Source organism: Zootoca vivipara, chromosome 2, assembly GCF_965207765.1.
Source record: "Zootoca vivipara chromosome 2, rZooViv2.hap1.1, whole genome shotgun sequence".
NCBI lineage: Eukaryota > Metazoa > Chordata > Lepidosauria > Squamata > Lacertidae > Zootoca > Zootoca vivipara.
This window is the reverse complement of record NC_142584.1, coordinates 5284060-5303159: the sequence shown is the minus strand read 5'-3', so window position 1 is coordinate 5303159 and position 19100 is coordinate 5284060. Positions and strand designations below refer to the sequence as shown.

The 19100-nt window shown below is 47.0% G+C and overlaps 1 protein-coding gene across 7 annotated transcripts in view; it reads left to right on the top strand.

Moving 5' to 3' along the window:
* Positions 1–19100, top strand: part of HDAC7 (histone deacetylase 7) — a 195104-nt gene that overhangs the window by 63030 nt on the left and 112974 nt on the right. For 3 of the 7 annotated variants that reach the window (XM_088661224.1, XM_088661220.1, XM_060272132.2), the window contains one exon: positions 15289–15363. The exons of 1 other annotated variant lie outside the window; for it this stretch is intronic. In XM_088661224.1, coding sequence (XP_088517350.1) covers positions 15289–15363 — 75 coding nt within the window. Of the gene's footprint in view, positions 1–14821; positions 15364–15660; positions 15938–19100 lie in introns of those variants that run through there. 3 more of the 7 variants (XM_088661221.1, XM_088661219.1, XM_088661225.1) reach the window with 2 other exon arrangements.

The following is a 19100-nucleotide window of genomic DNA, read 5'->3' as shown; positions in this document are numbered from 1 at the left end:
ATATCACTTCGTCTCCCGTTTTTCTCTGTTATTTTCTCCTGCCGGCGGCCATTTTTTTCCTTTCTGATTTGCCCTTCTATGGGCACCAAAAATGGCCACCGCCGGCTTCAAAAGTCGCATCTACGCATGTCCGGAAGTGCATAGACGCGACTTCCGGTGTTGGCGGCGGCCATTTTTGGTGCCCATAGAAGGGCAAAACGACACCGGAAGTTACGTCAACACAACATTCGGTGTCACACGGCTGCCGGTCCCGGATTCTGCAGTCCGGGACTTGGAATGTAAGGGCACACCTGAAATTTGAAAGCCCAAAGTACGTCACTAGCAGCTCCCCAGGCTCAGTGTGAAGAACATGGTCCATCACTCCCACCACCACTGCTTTCCACTTTACCCTCTTCATTGGCTCTGCTGCCACACGCTGTGCCAGCCAAGCCCCAAAGGCCTTCCAAAGGTCTCATGCCAGGGGCGAGTAGTGCCAGGGTCACAGGAGCATGCAAGTGGGCACAGTTCAAAGATGGATTTAACTGCAAAAACACAACCTCCACAGACTTGGTTGAGTGTCAGGCCTAATGAGCAGAGCACCTCATTCCCAGTGGTCTTCCGCCATTAAAATCAGTTGCCAAGACTGAAAATCCCTGCCTCCTCACAACAGTCTATGTCTTCTCCTCTCCAGGGCTTTCCCCAAGCAATTGGAGATTGTGCCTGCCTGCAACCAACGTCTCCTCCGCCCTTTTCACACCGCTTCTGGTTCTGGGAGACAAGCGGAGAGGGGAGGTTGTTGCAGCAGGAGGGGGAAACACCTGTGACTCTTCACCAGCCTGACTCCTCTGCCTCTTGGCCTCCCTCATCCCATTCTCCTGCTTGAGCTTCTGCCTCTAATTCTGGACTTCTGTCTGCCACAGACTCTCCCAGCTCACTAAGTCCCATTACCTCTTCAGCTTCTGCTGCCGCCTCCTTCCAGTCTTCTCCCTCTTCTGCCTCTGACCACTCATTTTCATCCGACCATCACTCCCCAGCCTCTGAGCCTTCTTCCCTTGGGGGTTCCCCAGCTGGTTCCTCCTACTATTCCTCTACGTCCAACCAGTCCATGACGTCCAGAGACAAAGATAGGTGGAGCAGCTAATGCAAATTTTACTTGTGTACAGTAAGCCAGTTCCTACACATGCTCACACCCTCTTTATCTTCCGCCAAGGCAAGCAAGAGGCACTATCAGGATTCAGGAACACATTCCAGCTGCAAAAACTTGGAGAGGTGAAGCAAGGGGAGGGAAGGGGAGAGTTCTAAGAGCCAGCTACAGAGGCCAGGGGGAGGGGTCTGCATTCAGACCTTGGGCCTGAGGTTCCCCACCCCTACAACATGCAGGCTTTCACCACACGTGATCTGAAGTCACAAGATGATGCAGCAACTGTGATGAAGCTCAACTGGTCCAGATCTGGCCCATATGGGGATGGGAGATTGCATGGGAACCCCCTGTCCATTGCCCTGCCTGGAGTTCCACAGAGGAAAGATGAGATAGAGAGATGTACTCAATAAATAATTATGGGGAAGCTTCTCCTGTTAAGTTTTTGTATGTCACACCACTGTGCAATCCTGTTAGGAGGAGGATAAAAAGTTGACAGTCCTGGTCAAGGGACCCTGGGCAGAGATGAGAAACAAACATATAACAAGGAAACGGGAGCAACAGGGGCTTCAGTGTGTAGGCACAGCTGCAACCAGAGCTTCGGTCTTGGTGCAAAAATAGTTTTTTTGAGGTGCAAACTCAGGGGCTGGAGCCATTTACCAGCGAAGACCCATCAGGCATAGGCTGGGATGAGCTGCCTGTGCATTTTGTGCAAGTACAAGTCACATCCACACCATACATTCAAAACACATTTAAAGTGCATTTGGCCTTCCAGAATCCTGAGAACTTTAGTTTGCTCAGGGTGTTGGGAATTGAAGGAGTAAACTATAGTTCCCAGAATTCCTTAGGAGAAGCCATGTGCTGTCAATGCATGGGGTAGGTGTGGCAGTAACTACTGGTCAGGGATTCTAAATTTTAAGGGAAGAAATCTAGGGTACAAATGGAATGATAAATACAATTCAGATGCTTAAAGTGCTTTACAGGCATTACCTAATTGGAGTATTTGCTCAGTTAGGAAACCAGTGTGGTGGTATTGTTAAAGAGTGTCCGATGAAGACTTGGGAGGCCAGGATTCAAATCCTCCCACTGGGCCACGAAACTCACCTGGTGACCTTGGGTGAGGTCACTCCCTCTTGGCCTAACCTACTTCACAGGTACAGGTAGGTAGCCGTGTTGGTCTGAGTCGAAGCAAAATAAAAAAATTCCTTCAGTAGCACTTAGTTGCTCTTTAAGGTGCTACTGAAGGAATTTTTTTATTTTGCTACTTCACAGGGTTGTTGTGAGGATAAAATGGGGAGGAAGACAACTACAACATACACCTTGGAGCAGGGGTCAGCAAACTTTTTCAGCAGGGGGCTGGTCCACTGTCCCTCAGACCTTGTGGGGGGCTGGACTATATTGGGGGGGGGAATGAACGAATCCCTGTGCCCCACAAATAACCCAGAGATGCATTTTAAATAAAAAGACACATTCTACTCATGTAAAAACATGCTGATTCCGGGACTGTCCGCAGGCCAGATTTACAAGCCGATTGGGCCGCATCCGGCCCCTGGGCCTTAGTTTGGGGAACCTGCCTTGGAGGAACGGAAAGAAGAAGAATGATCCCCCATACTGCAGGTGGAGGGGCGGGGGGGAGGTAAGTGAGTGAGAGCGATAGACTTCACAAAGGCCATCTAGTGAGTTCCTAGCACTTTTGAACTGGGGACGCCCTGATCTGCAGCTCCATCTCTTAGGCATTATGCTCCGCACAGCTCTGTGATGTTTGTGGCAAAACTATAATTGGCACTGGGAGTGTCTTGCTGCTGAAAGCAAGGGTGAGGCTAGCCATGTTTAAATGCTAATTGTGGCGGTTAAGGTCATTTGTTAATGGTACACAAATGTCGCTTGAAGGAGGAAGGGCCGAGTGGGACTTGTGCCTCTCCCTCTCCCTCTCTCTGTGTTGACTTTTCTGAGAAAGATCCATTGGCCATAAAATAAAAAAGTTGCCATGCCATGGTTTATATTGTTTGGGGCATGGGGAGTATGTTAACATTTCCGTCAGTAAATGATGTAGAAAGTAGGTCAGAGAGGCCCCTAACTATAACCAGACTCTGTCAGAGGAACTGCACTGCTGCTGCACCCAGCTGGTTCTTTCACTTTAATTTCCAACATAGCATTTCTGTCTCTCCTGTTGGAGGAAGGAGACAATCCTTTTTAGAAAGAAAAGAAAAAGAGTCAAAGGCAGCATGGTGGAAAATGGTGCTTCCCATGGTGCTCGTTTCTTTACTGCCATCTTTAGCTGAAACAGTTTTGCAGGGGGGGTTGCTTTTTTTTAAAGCACTGTGAAAATCTGAGAACAGAGACAGACAACTGTTTTTAAGAATGCAGAGAAAGTGGTTGGCAGAAGGCTCCGCTTCCGTATTTTTGTTTGCCTCCTGGTCAGACAGGTTCTGTAGGTTTTGAAACAACAAAAACCTGCAAAGCCTGTTTTCCAGAGATAAAACTGTAAGGGTACTATGTACATTAGGAGCACTGACCCCTTCTTCCAAGCTACCTTCAAACCTCGTGGGGAGAAAAAACACCCTGCCATCTGTTTCCAAACATAGTGGGAAACTGGTTTTGATGGACTACAAATAGGTTTCTGGGTTGAGGAAAGGGAGTCTTTTAGGAGTCTCCTGAAGAGGGAAACTTTACCTGGTGTATCCCTTAGAAAGGCAGACCCTGTATTTGCAGCCAGCATTCTCTTTTATGGACCCAGTTGCTTCTCATCTGCTGCCTTGAGCCAGGACGATCTCTTCCAGTCAATGGGGATGTTGAAGGAGACATTGATGAGAAAAGCCCATGCACATCCTTGCAGAGGGAGTCAATGAGTTTCTTTCTGTGCTGTTCCTTCTTTGGAAAAGGCATCAAGGAGTCTGTCATATCACCTTCACCCCTATGAAAAAGCACCCAGCCCTTCACTTCTTCAGAGTTCCCAGAATTATAGTAAATACTAGTCCTCTGTGATGTGACCATGTCTCCAGGCTGTCCATTTGTACTGGACTTTTCAAGTGTGTTTAAATCAGGCACGTCCAACAGGTAGATCGTGATCTACCAGTAGATCACTGGACTTCTGTGGTAGATCACTGGCTCCCCCCAAAGAAGCTCAACAAGTTTGGCTCCCCTAAAAGAAGCTCATCATTTTTGCCCTGCACCCCTAAAAACTGTGGCTTTCCCCCTCCCTAAAAAGTTCAACAACTTTGACCTGAACCCCTTAAAAGGGGGTAGATCACTGCCAGTTTTTAGCTCTGTGAGTATATCGCAGTCTCTTTGGAGTTGGTCACCCCTGGTTTAAATCAATGTAAAGTCATTTAAAGCAAACTTCTCTCTTGTACCACTAGGAGACAGAGCCATAGGATTGGGGCTGGGAAGGGGTCTCTCCATTCCCCTTAAACAGAAGATGACCCAAACTGTAACTCTCCTGAAAGAAGTAGAAAGAGGTGCATTTTGATCCGTTTCAGCAGAGCAGTTGCTCACAGTCTTGTTTATTTGGAATCAAATGTAGGACACACATGCACTGCAGGCAACCTTTGCTTCTTTCTGGTTTTGATTTAGTTTGGGCGGATCCAGTTGCTTAGGTGCTGCTTTCACTGCAGAGCTGCCTTCCTGAAAGAGGAACCCTGTGTTTCCCCAGCATTTCTTTTATAGTTACCCCAGAACTTTCAAGCATTTAACCTGGGCACATTCAGCTTTATGTGTGCGGCAACAAAACAAAACAGGGGAGGGGTTCCAGGGGAAATTACAGTTGGCAGTCCCACCTGCCACTGAACCCATACACACAATTTTGGCTTTAGGCACGATCTGTGGAACATGACCCCCACCCAAATTTCTGGCTTACAGAGCCATCCCTCTGTGGTTCTGCATGAGTCACCAGTCACTTCCAGGCAACCTGTTTACTGAGCATTCATTCTGCTTACATTTACACATAACATAGCTTGTGGGGAGGTTTGACGCTATCAGCCATTTATTGTGCATTTATTCTCATTTGTTTGCAGGGAGGTTAAACAATGTTGACTCAAGTACCCCACATTTTCAGGTGCATTCACTGTCACTTTCTTTAGCCAAAAAAAAAGTCCAATGGGGTTGGAGCAGGTTTGTTTTGTCCCACTGAGAGCTGTGTGTGCAAAGCAACAGGCAGGGCAGGAATGACATTGGGGAAGCAGTGTCTCTGTTGCATCCCACTTTGATGTGTGACTTCAGTCTCCAGGACAGATTGTGATGGATACTTCCTGCCCATTTGGGGTGACAATGCTGCCTCCCTTACCTGCCTCCTGGTGTACATGCCGTAGGTTCTGTATGTGGCCAAGAGAAGGGAGGGGAACATACTAAGGGCAAACCTTTATTGCACCTCTAAGGAAACAGGTGCTTTTCTTCTTGAACTTCCATGCAGATTCTTGAACATCCTCAAGGACCACATACAGTCCCTAAGCCACAGTTTGGTTCTTCCATTAGACCAGCCTTGTTGCCCTTCAGATGTTGCTGGGCTGCAGCTCATTTCATCCCTGAGCATTGGCCATGCTGACCAGGGCAGATGGGAGCTGTACTCCAAAACATCTGGAGGTACCATGTTGGGGAAGGCTGAAGTAGACTATGCAGGCAGAGGCCTACAAATAGGTTTCTGGGTTGAGGAAAGGGAGTCTTTTAGGAGTCTGCTGAAGAGGGAAACATTACCTGGTGTATCCCTTAGAAAGGCAGACCCTGTATTTGCAGCCAGCATTCTCTTTTATGGACCCAGTTGCTTCTCGTCTGCTGGCTTGAGCCAGGACGATCTCTTCCAGTCAATGGGGATGTTGAAGGAGACATCGAAGAGAAAAGCCCATGCACATCCTTGCAGAGGGAGTCAATGAGTTTCTTTCTGTGCTGTTCCTTGTTTGGAAAAGGGAAGTGCAATTCAGTGGCCAGGGAAACCTCATGCAATTCTGTTTGTTAGAAATGCAGTTCCTGGTCTTTCAGATGAAGCTGAGTTGAAGCTGGTCTGTGTGTCACATCCCTCCTGAGCAAGAAGTTGGGAATTGCCTTTGCCTGATGGCTTCTCCACTTTGTCACCATAAAGGCTTGGTGGATCATCACATGGTTCTTTGGTGTCTCAAGTATGGGAAACCCCCACATCAGGCCGTAGAGCCGCAAGAAAGACCACAATTCAGTGGTAGAGCTTATGAGGGCGAATGAGTGTCCATATTTTAGCAAGCGCTACTCTGGAACTGACTGGGACACGGGTGGCGCTGTGGGTTAAACCACAGAGTCTAGGGCTTGCCGATCAGAAGGTCAGTGGTTCGAGACTCCCGGTGTGCTGCCATCGCTGGTGAGAGAATCCCGGGCTCTGGGATTCCCTAGCGTTGCGAGGGAGGGGGGAGCTGTGAGAGTGACGCGGACCCCCCAAAAGCCCCAGATCGAGCGTTCTGGGGACGTGGGGACTCAGCTGCACCATTTTTTTGTTTCCTCCGCCCCCCGGTAGCCCTAATAATGGTGCTGAGAGCGAGCAGAGTGGAGACAGGGTGCTTGAGTTAAACTGCTACCCTTGCAACGCAAAGCTCCGTGCCAGCAGCCTGGAGCAGTGGATCCTTCCAAATTAGTTGGATTTGAAAACATTGGACACCGTAAGTAAAGAAAAAGACTTTGAAATAATTTTTCATTGGATATGGGAGGAGATTTAAACAGGAAGTCGATCCCTCCCATTGAGTGAATAGAGACACAGTTAATTTACCCGAAGCCAGAAAGACTGACAGGAATCACTCGATTATCAAAAATTGGAGCTAAAACCTTCCACCTAAGGTAGGGTAAAGGGGAGAAGGATTCAACTTAGCAAAACCCCTTTAAAGATATTTATTCTGGACCAGGGAAAGTCCCCCTGAAAGCTGGAGTCGGGTCCTTGGAGGGATCAGCGAGCCGCCATTGTGACATCAGAATAGAAAGGAATTTGCTTGCCTCTTTGAGGCTGGAAACTGTCAGCAGTGAAGAGAGCACAAAACATAAGGCTGTGTAGATGAAGTTGGACAATGCTCTTTTCATAAATGGACACAAGATTTTTAAGATATGAAGAAGAATTAAAAATAAGAGTTTGTAACCAGATCGGACATAACTTTTGTTTCTGAACTTTGGAAATAAGAACTACGCAATTTCCTGTCTAGTAATCTCTGCTTTCCCAGGAAATTTGAGACGAGCAGGATGTCAGTAGACACAACATCATCTGACTTGGACCTTCAAAAACAACTTCTGGAACTTATTGAAGATTTAAGATGTGACGTGTATCAGAACACAATACAGATTGCAAAAATGAAAAATAATAATTCAAAACTGTGTGGAAAATGAAGGATTATTCCCAACTGAGAATTTAGACAAGAAAGACGACAATGCAGAATTAAAAGAAGAAAAGGAAGTCGAAGGGAACATTGTTTCCCCAGTGGGGGGGGGGGGACAAGATTCCTGTTTGACTCCAAGAGTTTTGAAAGAAGAACCAGTATGGAATAATGCCCTCCCAGTGAGAGAGGGAGGGCGGAATCCATACTGGGGCCAGAGTTTAAGGGAAAGAAAAATTGTGAAAGGGCTAAAAAGTGGGAAAGCAGTTGGATAGTGTTTTGTAACATTTAAAGAATTGGGGAGGCAGCAGAGGATGACCAAGGAAGAAGGGTGGATAGGAAGGGACAGGGTGGGAGTGGGGTGAGGAGCAATAAGGGATGTTATTTTTTGATTGCTTTAGATGTCTGAAACTGGAATGACCTATGGAACTCGCTGAATCATCTGGGAGACCTTGAATCCAGGGGAAGGGGGGCTGATTTAGTTTTAAGTGATTAAATGATATTATGTTAGAAAAAATAATATTTGAATTCATGAAAAGTTTTTGGTAATAAATTTTAGGCTAAGGGGAGAAATAAAAGATAGAGGACAGGAAAATAATTTTTGATTTGGATTAATTGATTAATTATTGGTGGAGGATAATGGATGTTTTTCAGAATAGAATAGTTGAGAGATAATGATAAAATGTGTTAGAATGATTTAAGATACAAAATGAAAATTGCTTAATTGAGATTTTAAAATGGACCCAGTGGGGGGGGGGGTGGAATTGAGGAAGTCAACAATGTTAAGTCTTCTATACCATGTTCACTCTGAGTGACCTTGCTGCACTTGCTAGGACCTTAGCATCTCCAGACTTCTTTTTTAGTTTCACATGAATGAATTCTCTTGATTTGTATAACACATTTCCCCCACTTCCATGATAGTCATGCTCCCTGGTATATATTTTCCTGTAATGATAATCCAATTAAGCTCCTTTTTGTGCCTTGTTTTTGTCTTGTGGGTATAAATAGCTGCATGAGAGCGGCTTGTGCTAATTTTATGCCTTCCCCCTTGCTGACATAGTTTTTGGTTTTGGTTTTGATGAGCTGGGTCATATCAAATGTCAGAGAGGTGGCCACTTGAAAGGAAGTGTAGCTCGTAACTGAGTCCCCTGGAGACCACGCACAGGAAATGACAGCAGTGAAATGAAACACCTCCAGCCTCACTCTCATCTGGATATATGACAGCCTTGTAAATAAGCCCAACAAAGGTACCAGCCAGCCTACAAACAAACAAACAAACAAACAAATGGGGAACTGCGGGGGGGGGGGGGCTGGCAGAGAAATATGTTGTTCCTGCAGGCAGTTCACTGCATTTCTATGCTGGATATAGAAGAGGGGGTTGACCTCTTCCAGCATCCTGATTAGTTTCTGTGTGGAGTGCAGGGGAGGTAAGGAGTCATCTGTTTCTGCTCCTCCAGTCCTCCCACTAACCTGCATGGAATTTCTGCTTGCTTACCACTTCCAGGCTAGGGCTTAAATGCAAGGTTGGCAGTGATCCAGCAGGACTCTTCTCACGTACTTAGATTTTGAAAGTTTCCTCTGACTACAATAGTTTCCTTTTGCTGATGTTTGCTCTCTAGCAACCAGAGTCTGGGGAACAGGAGATAAAATCTGGCTATACCTGACCCTGAAGAGAAACTCTTCGCCTAAAAATCTTACCTAAAAATGAAACATTTTAACTGGGGTAATAACCATTAAATTGCCAGTACAATGGTACCTCTGGTTAAGAACTTAATTCATTCTGGAGGTCCGTTCTTAACCTGAAACTGTTCTTAGCCTGAAGCACCACTTTAGCTAATGGGGCCTCCTGCTGCTGCTGTGCTGCCGAAGCACAATTTCTGTTCTCATCCTGAAGCAAAGTTCTTAACCTGAGGTACTATTTATGGGTTAGCGGAGTCTGTAACCTGAAGCGTTTGTAACCCAAGGTACCACTGTAGGGTGGGCAGATGCAGATGGGGATTTAATAGCTGACAAACTACATCTGCTAAAAATCCCTTCTCTTATGCCACTCTTACAAGCACGTGAGTCCTCTCCTCTTTTGTATCTTTGCACCCAGATTTGGCCATTGAGGTTCATTATTTTGAGTAGGTAGGGTTGCCAGAGAAACTACACTGGGGTCTTTTCCATGATTCTGTGATATACTAAATGTGGACACTAATTCCCATCATGGTCTGGGATAATGGGACTTGTAAGACCAGCAACATCTGGAGGACACCACATGAACTTTCGCTGGCATATACCTTTGAAAGAGCAGATGAAATGGAAGATAACACACCCAGTTTCTTCATCCACCCCCTGTCCTGCCCCATCCTCTGTACATTTATTTTGCCAATAGGGAAGGAGCAATACAAAAGCTCTAGTAGAGGAACACGGCTGGAGAAGCTATTGCTTCAACATGTCTCACTTCCAGAAGAATTTTGCAAAACTGTTTTGCAAGGTGTCTGTGTTGAGCTGGCAGTTCTATGAGTGCTGAGATGTTCATATTTGAACAATGATCCAGCTCTATTGATAACCCTTTTCGGTAAGGGAGTTGACCTTTCACCTGCTAAGATGGGGATCTAGCCCTCAAGGGGCTCTTTATGTATCTCTTGCCTAGACATAACCTTCTGCATCACCCTGATGCTGGGTTTGATTCAAATACCTGGAATAACACACATGCATAGACATACACACAGCCTCTGTGTTTGAATAGCAGTCCCAGATCTAGCTGAACTAAAACAATTTTGTCTGCCAATGAATTGGCAAACTCATCACATAAGGCAGGCAGTGACTCAACCACTGGGTAAAGGCTGGCCGGTTCCTTTCTTGAGATGCCAGGTGATGACTCAGCTGCTGGGTAAATTCACTTCTTGGGACTGCTTTACTTTATCACACTTTGTAAATGCAGTGGCATTAAAGAGAACCCATAAGAAAATGCAATTAATGGAGAGTGTGCTGAAAGAATAGTCCCTTTCACTTTATCTAGAGAGCACCAAAGTTTTGTAACAGAATGCACATACTTTCCCTAGGGCTCCATGAAGTGGAACTGGTGCCTTTTCTCATTTTTTTACAGCAGAAGTGAGCAACCTGTGCCCCACCCCCAGCCACTGCTGCAGAACTCCAATTCCCATCATTAAGCATCGCCAATAGTTAAGGGCAACGGGAGTTGTTGTTGTAGTCAGCATTGTTTTGGTAAAGGAGGGTTGTTGTTCCTAAGAAAAACAGATATGCATCATATACACACCTACCTGAGAGTCAGCCTCACTCAACATGATGAGCTTCTGAGCAGATGTGTATCAGACTGCCATCTTGGAGGCTTGCATTGGGCAGGCAGAGTGGTTCTGCAGCAGTCTCTTATTAGCCCTCTGCCTGCATCCTAAAACAGCAAAGGCCTGTTCCTTGCTGTTTGGTGAGGAAGGAGAAGATTGATGATCACCTGACAGCCACCAGCTTTATTTACCCGGTATTTATTTTCCACAACATTTCCTCAATAGAGGCAGTTCCTGGAGCAGGAAGAACTTGGGATTTCAGAAGTGCACCTTTAAAAGTTCATAGCCAGACTTAAAGGGCCCTCCACTGCTGGTCCCTTGGTTGTGGGTGGACATATTTTGGGATGCTTGGACAGGTGTAAAAAAATGCTAGTTATGGCACTGGTAGTAACAGAGAGAAGTTGAGGTCAAGGGTGTGGCTTGCAGCATGCAAAATATTGGGCAGGGTAGGAGATGGAGAAGAGGGACTGCCTAGCTAAACACCTTCTTCCAGTGATACCAAACGTGTGAAACTTTCAAGTTTTCACTCTGCCAACCATGAGGGCTGTAAACTTGCTGAAAGAAGGAAAGAGATTTTATCAAGAATCTGGGACCCGTAAAAATGTATATACATTGTTACCTTGTGGCAACCAAAGTCAACATTTCTGGCTCACCAGCCCACAGTTCCCCTCACCCTGTTTAAGAATGGGAGTGAGTAAAGTCACAGCTGTAGTTCCTCCATTCTCCAATAAACAGGATTTTTTATATATATAAAAAAATGGTGTAGGGGCATTATGGAATAGAGAATAACATTTATTGTGTTCGTCCATCAACTATAGTAGAAGTTTGCTCAGGGAGCTCCTGATGAATTGCTACCATTCCACCCATAAAACTGTCCATTCCACCACAGTCTCTGTGTCACAAGGCACCACAAATTGATTTCTTTCTCTCTCTCTCTCTCTCTAATCTATTTATTTGAGTTATATACTGCCCTTTGCAAAAGATCTTAGGGCAGTTCACAAAATAAAAACATGAGATAAAAGCACAAATATTTAAAACAGAAACAACAAAAGAATACCCCTAAACTTATTAAAATACTGTAGAATATTAATCAGCCAAAGTACTCTTTCCCCTTCCTGGGTACATAACACGGTAATCTCTTTTTCTTAATGCTCAAAATCATACTTTGATTAAGCATAGATTGATCTCTCACAAAGATAAAGGTAAAGGGACCCCTGACCATTAGGTCCAGTCGTGACCGACTCTGGGGTTGCGCGCTCATCTCGCATTATTGGCCGAGGGAGCCGGCGTATAGCTTCCAGGTCATGTGGCCAGCATGACAAAGCCGCTTCTGGTAAACCAGAGCAGCACATGGAAACGCCGTTTACCTTCCCGCTGTAGCGGTTCCTATTTATCTACTTGCATTTTGACGCGCTTTCGAACTGCTAGGTTGGCAGGAGCTGGGACCAAGCAACGGGAGCTCACCCCATCACAGGGATTCGAACCGCCGACTCAGTGGTTTAACCACAGCGCCACCTATCTTGAGCCAATTAGGTGTTGAAGTTTTTTTTTAAAAAAAGAACAACAACTTGGGATATTATCCTTTTGGTAATAAAGGAATGAGAAATGTGCATTAACAATAGGATACTAAGGAAACAGCCCTTCTTCCCCCCCCCCCCAAACGCTGTGCTAGTGCTCATCTCTTCAAGGCTGCCTTCCTAAGCATAAAGTGGAAGTAAATGCCATTAAAAACAAGTTTAGATTCAGTTTACGCAGTTTACGCATAGTTACCTGTTACTAAGCCCCATGGAATTTAGCAGGACTTACTTCTGAATAAGTATACACAAGTGTGCTATCAGTCACATTTAATTTACATTGAAAACAATGGGATTTAAATCATTATTGTCAGTGGATAGTTGCGGCTACTCCCGAGTAAACACGCCCAAGTCCATTCTGTCTTTAACGGTTTTATTGTGCATAGTATTTACAGTGCAGAGATAGCGGAAAACATGACCTCCTAGTCACTCACAGAATCCGGCAATGGCGCCCTTCTGCTCCGGGGCCAGCAAAATAGCTTGGGGACCCCGAAACGCCACCCTCTAACCTTGCGTGCGCCTCAATGCGGGTGCTGGAAGTGGCTGTGCTCCCTCTCCTACTTGTTGGCTGGAGTTTTGCTGGAGTTTTGCTGAGCCATGCCTCCTCCACTCCGCTCCCATCCTCATTTCCTCCCCCTGACCCGCTGCTGCTGCTCTCACTGGGCAAAGTGCTGGTCAGGATGGTGGGGGGAGGCTCCCTGTAGGGAGGTCCCCTGACAATTATTAACCATGTGACTGGGACCCATGTCTGCCGCTCGAGTTAAGTGGGGCACCTCATTGGGTCTCCCCCTCCCCAGGTAAGCAGAGTGTGGCTCAGACTTGCATGTTTCCTTTCCTTGGAATGTGTGGGGAAAGGTAAATGACTTCTACCAGTCTTGACCCTCCAGATGTTTCAACTGTAACTCACATTAACCCCAGCCAGCAGTCCAAAACATCTGGAGAGCACCAGTTTGGGGAAGGTTGCCTCACCTGTATACTCTGTTAAAGCAATGCCCGTTTTGTGTTTGTTTGTTTTTTAATTTATTTATTTTAAACAAGAGAATAGAAACCACACAGGTATTGTAAAAAGTTTATGACATTTTTTTTGGGGGGGGGAGCCTAAATGCAGACTTACATAAACAAAGAAATAACTTTAATTTTACTTGAGGGAGAAAGATGGGGGGGGGGTTAACAAGGTATTAACATGCCACACACAAAATGAAGGCTAAAGCAAGTCTGTGAGGGCACCGAGTTGGGAGTTTGTTGTTGTTGTTGTTGTTGTTGTTGTTGTTGTTGTTGTTGTTGTTGTTGTTGTTGTTCTGCCCTATACTCGCAGGTCTCAGGGAGATTCACAGAATAAAATCAGAATATAAAACCACAAAATACATGATCAAAATAAAAACAACCCAACTATAACCCAATATTCTCCACCCACCCCTCATTCCCTGGCAGGGAGGGGCATTATTTTGTCATTCACATCAGGTAACCAAATGTCTTGGGCTGGCTTGGGTTGCCATGTGTTCTCTTTTTCCAAGACATCTCCATTTCGTGGATAGAGTTGTCATAGGAGTTGTCGTAGTTAAAGGTAGAAGTCAGCAAATGTGCCCTCTTTTTTGCCCTTCAAAATATGGCAACCCTAAATTAAACAAAATTAAATTCAGTTTGAGGCGGGTGTGGGAATCAGTGTGCACTTTGGGTAGTATGGTATCGAGTCATATCATATAGTATCAAAATAAATTTTGGGATATACAACCAGATACAATCCATGCCTCTCATTTGAAGCATCGGCTAGTCTTCTACAGTTCTCCTTGATGTAATGTTGTGAACAGGGAACAAATATGAAAGTTCAGAGAGGCTTCTTTATGTTGATGAGTGTTTGTCTCAAATGAAACCTAATATACATGAAACAAAAACAAAAAATTAAAAAAATCCTTCCAGTAGCACCTTAGAGACCAACTAAGTTTGTCATTGGTATGAGCTTGCATGCACGAAAGCTCATACCAATGACAAACTTAGTTGGTCTCTAAGGTGCTACTGGAAGGAATTTTTATATTTTGTTTCGACTACGCCAGACCAACACGGTTATCTACCTGTAACTAATATACATGAGATTACCCTGATGAAGGCAAGTTCACAGCTCTCATTGGGATTGTACATACTTATGGTGCACATGTAAGAGACTCATATATAATAATATTTTGGGAATGATTCGTGTCCTTATGTAGCTGCTTTGTTTCATACTTTCTGGATGTCCCATGATCGTATTATAAAGTAGTTGGGTTATCAAGGAATCAAGTTGCTTCCCCCCCCCCCCTGTATTTCTTATCAATAAATAATTCGGTGTGGCTCCAGCAAATTTTCATTCTGAAAGTCCGGCCCAGGACAAAAAAAAAAAAAGCTTTAGAGCCCCGCGCCAGAGATCCCGGCACCAGATGGAGCGCTTGAACAGTAAACTTTCCGTGAGCCCGCCTATTGGCTGCGGTTGCGCCAATCGCGAGCGCCCGTGGCGAACAATGCCGCTCTCCCCCGCCCCCTCCCGTGTGGGTTTATTTCTTTCTGTTGCCCCCCCCCCGCTTCCCTCCTGCTGTTGTTCCTCGTTTGCCGGCTCCTCCCCCGCCGCCTTCGCTGCGCTCGCCTGCCATCGAGGGGGTGTGAAGAGAGCCCGAGCAGGCGAGCGGGCGGGGAGAATCGGGGCCGGGCGCAGGTGGATCCGCCCGCGGCTGCCGAGGGATGGAGCGGGCCGGTATCGCCGAGCCCCGCCGCTGATCTCGACTTTCTTTCCTCCGCGAAGGACAAAAGCGTCGCGGGCTTGGTGGCCACGGGAGCAACCGGATCGCTGGTCCGCGCGGAGCCGTGGATGTGAGCTCCGCAGGCGGGCTCGACGGGTCTCCCGGTGCGCTCCCTGCCCGAGGGAGGCAGCCGGCGGAAGGAGAGCCCACCCATGCCCGGACTGCACCCTGCGCTGGGCAGCAGCAGCAGCGCCACTCACGACGCCGATTCTCTTTTCTCCTCCGCAGATGGAATTAAAGGGCGAGCGGCAGACAACGAGAAGGGCGTGAGCGCCGACGGCGACCGCGGCGCCTCCAGCCAAGGTAAGAAGTGAGCAGCGGCGCGCCGAGGGCGACTCTCCGGCCAGGGCAGATCGGCCGGTTGCGCACTGCAGGGCGCAGGGGTGGCGGCTGCCCGCGCGGCCGAGCTTACGAAGGGCGCAAAGGGAGACGGCGGTTTGCCGGGGATGCGCAGCAGAAAGGGAATCGAAGGAGAAGGCGAGGCCCGCAGAAGCTATTTTTTGCATCTCTCTACTTGCGTGACTCAGCCTGTGTGTGTGTGTGTGTGTGTGAGAGAGAGAGAGAGAGAGAGAGAGAGAGAGAGAGAGAGAGAGAGAGAGAGAGAGACAAGGCGAGGGACTTGGCCGGACCGCCCGCGAGAAAGAGAAAGGGGAGGCGGAGGCTTGGCTTTCCTTTCTCTTTTTCCGCAAACGGGAGGCGGAGAGGCCGCGAGCTGCTCTGAGGGCAAGGATCGAGGGACCGGGATTGAGATCTGGCGGCGCCTGGCGCTGGGGGCGGTTGAGGAAGCTTTGTTGAGAGCCTGGGGCTGCAGTCCCAATGACCCGTGAACTTCGAAGGAAGTCTCTCACAAGTTACTGGGGCTTCCAATGAACGCCAGGTCAGACTGCCCGTGTTCTCGTGGCTTCCTGGTGGTTCACCTCTTCCCCCATCCTCCGCCCCCCCTTTAAGGCGCGCGATATTGCCTGGAGTGTCATTGTGCCCCAACTGCATGTTCTTTGGGTGCATGGCTTTGACGTTGTTCATGCTGGCTTGGCTCACTGGCGTGAGTCCTCTAGATCCCTTTGCTTCCCCCCAATCCTCATTCCCCAGTAATTTGGTATATAGAATCACAGAGCTGTAGAGTTGGAAAGGACCACGAGGGTTTATCTAGTCCAACCTCCTGCGATGCAGGAATCTTTGGTTCATTGTGGGGCTGGAGCCCTTGACCCTGAGATTAAGCGTCTCATACGGCCGATGGTATTTTTAAAAGTGTGTGTAGTGTTTTCAAAACGCTTTATATATATTACTTGATTGCAAATCTCTCTCCCCGCCCCACTGCAATCATCTACCTGTGGACACAGACTAGTTTTGCTTAAGTTGTTCTCAGCATCCTGCTTTTCAATTTATATGAAATCTGCAGCTTAAACTGGGATATGGTGCAGCCTTTACACCCAGGAAAGGGTTGTATAGCTCAGTGGTGGAGTATCTGCTTTGTGTGCAGGCTCAGTCCTTGGGGTCTCCAGGTAGGGCTAGGAATGTCCCCTGCCTGAAACCCTGCAGAGCTGCTGTTGTTCAGCATGGACAATATTAGTTAGATGGACCAATGATCTGACTTGGTATGAGGCAGTTTCCTAGGTTCTTGGGGCCTTGGGGGCTTTTAAAGGGCCAGGCCCCAGGTCTGCATGAAGACCTGGTGATCTATTCCTGGTTTCCACGAGGGAGCAGTGCTGCTTTGGCTGAAGCAATCGGTGGCACTAGTTGGCCTTTGGATCAGTTCCAGCTTGCTAGACACATTTAATAAAGTGTAGCTTTAAAGCCTTCTGCACACCCACACATAGCCCAAGTTAGAAATGTCTGTGAGAAGCTCTGGATGTAAAGAGATGGTTCGTGATCCTCATTCACCATCCTTTGGAGGTAAGAATCACTTGGGGACTTTCCATTGTGCTCACAACAAGTCAAAGCAGCACAACTTAGCTGTCTTTGTAGTCTTGAGGTGTCTGTCTGTCTGATTGTGTCTCAGGCCTTATCCACAGTTAACCTTTGCCACACACTTTCTGGGCACAGGTCCGTGGTTTCCCAGTCCATACTGGAGCACTCTTTTTTTCACCCCAGAGCTTTTGCCATGATTACTCACTCTTTAAAGCTGAAGGGCAACAAACAGCAATTCGGATTTTCTGTGGATTGCTATTTGGTGCGATTCAGTGGTGAAGAGTGGATCTTTGCGGGGGAAGCTTCTGAGCCAAAATAGAGCACTCGGACCCAGAACTTGAAAGTGCAGGCTGTGTCTGGAAAGCGCAGAGGCAAAATATAAGTGTTGATAAGCTCACGGTTTTGTCCCTATACTTGATATTATGACTTGGTGCAGAAGAAAAGTCAACATACTTCAGGCTTTGGTAGTTAGTATGCACCCACCTCTGAATGTGATGCTTTGTTAGGTTGTTGTCATGAGCACTTGAGTGCAATCTATTTGAAGTTTGTGAAATGGTCAGGAACAAGAGTCCTCAAATTGTGAGGAGGACCTCTCTTTCGGGATGTTAACAATTTGAGGGAGTGTGGTTGAGCAATGGACCTGGCCATGTTCAATGGGCATGAGAACCTTTTTCTCATGTTATTTGCATTGAAGGGCAGGAATGAAGGAAACTTTGACCCTCCAGATTCTAGTAGATTCCAGCTCCCATCATCCACAATCATTGGCTGCGGCTGAGAGGTATTGGGGATCCAGCAACACCTGGAGGCCTGCAGGTTCTCCCTCTGTGCTGTGGGGTTGAGTGTAACTGCACAATTGGTCCTGTCTCTTGACATTTATACATTCAATATGGACAAAAGAGGTGGACAGTTGTGAGCAGTGGCTCATAGGAAACTACTATATCATGAGGCATCTAGCAACTGTATTGTCTACCTTCCCTGATGGGCAGGTACTTGGAGATGCCAGAGTCTGAACCTGGGCTTTTCTGCATGCAAAGCAGATGCTCCACCGTAGAGCTGTGGTTCCATGTTAAGAACATGGCTACCTTTGTGTAGGTGGTCCATGCAATCGTGACCTCGGAATGAGAGGGGTCTCCAGTTATTTGCAGCATCCGTAGATGAGCAGCTGCTCATGCATAGCCATCCTTTTGCTGAATGTGCAGCCCTCATAGGAACATAAGAAAAGCGCTGCTCCGTCAAGCCAATGGTCCATCTAGTCCAGCATCCTCTTCTCACAGCGGCCAACCAGATGCCATTAGGAAACTCGTAAGCAGCACCGAGTGCAAGAGCAACTCTCCCCTCCGGAGGTTTCCAGCAACTGGTATTGAGAAGCATTGCTGCCTCCTATGTGCACAGTCCCATTCCACTTTCTGCATGTGATCAAGGGCTTAAGGGACTTTGCTTTCTCTCCTTCCAGAGTCAGGATACACACCATGCATTTAAAGCTGGTGGTCTCCAAAGGGGCACCCATGGGCACACAAGCTCCCACAGAGGTCTTCCTTGATGCCCGCAGGATTCACTCCCCTGCATCTCCCCCCTCCTCTTGAAAGCAGCTTGAAAGAAGACATTGTGTGGGAACCAGTAGAGTAAGTTGTGGTGTGCACTTGGTTGCAGGGTGTGTGCAGTGCACATGGGTTCAGGGGCCCAAAAGGTTGGCAGCCCTGGTTCTAAGCTATCTACTCTGGAAACGGGGTAGAAGATTTCAAGCACTTTCTGGCTGAGGTTGTACCATTCTGGTACTTTTAGTGTTTCCATATGACATGTAGAAGAAAAAACCCAGAAAACGAGAGAGGTTGGAAACCCGCTATTTTCCTCTTACATTATCAGACATATTTAGGATTTTAGTCCCACCAGACAGGTTTATCCCGGGTATAAGTGTTGCTGACCTCTGTATTGCTCTGACTTGTATCTCTTAAGACAGGCACCCCCCAAACTTCAGGCCTCCAGATGTTTTGGACTACAATTCCCATCTTCCCCGATCACTGGTCCTGTTAACTAGGGATCATGGGAGTTGTAGGCCAAAAATCTGGAGAGCCACAGTTTGGGAATGCCTGTTTTAAAAACTCAAGGCTGTAATTTTATACTGAACACTTAAC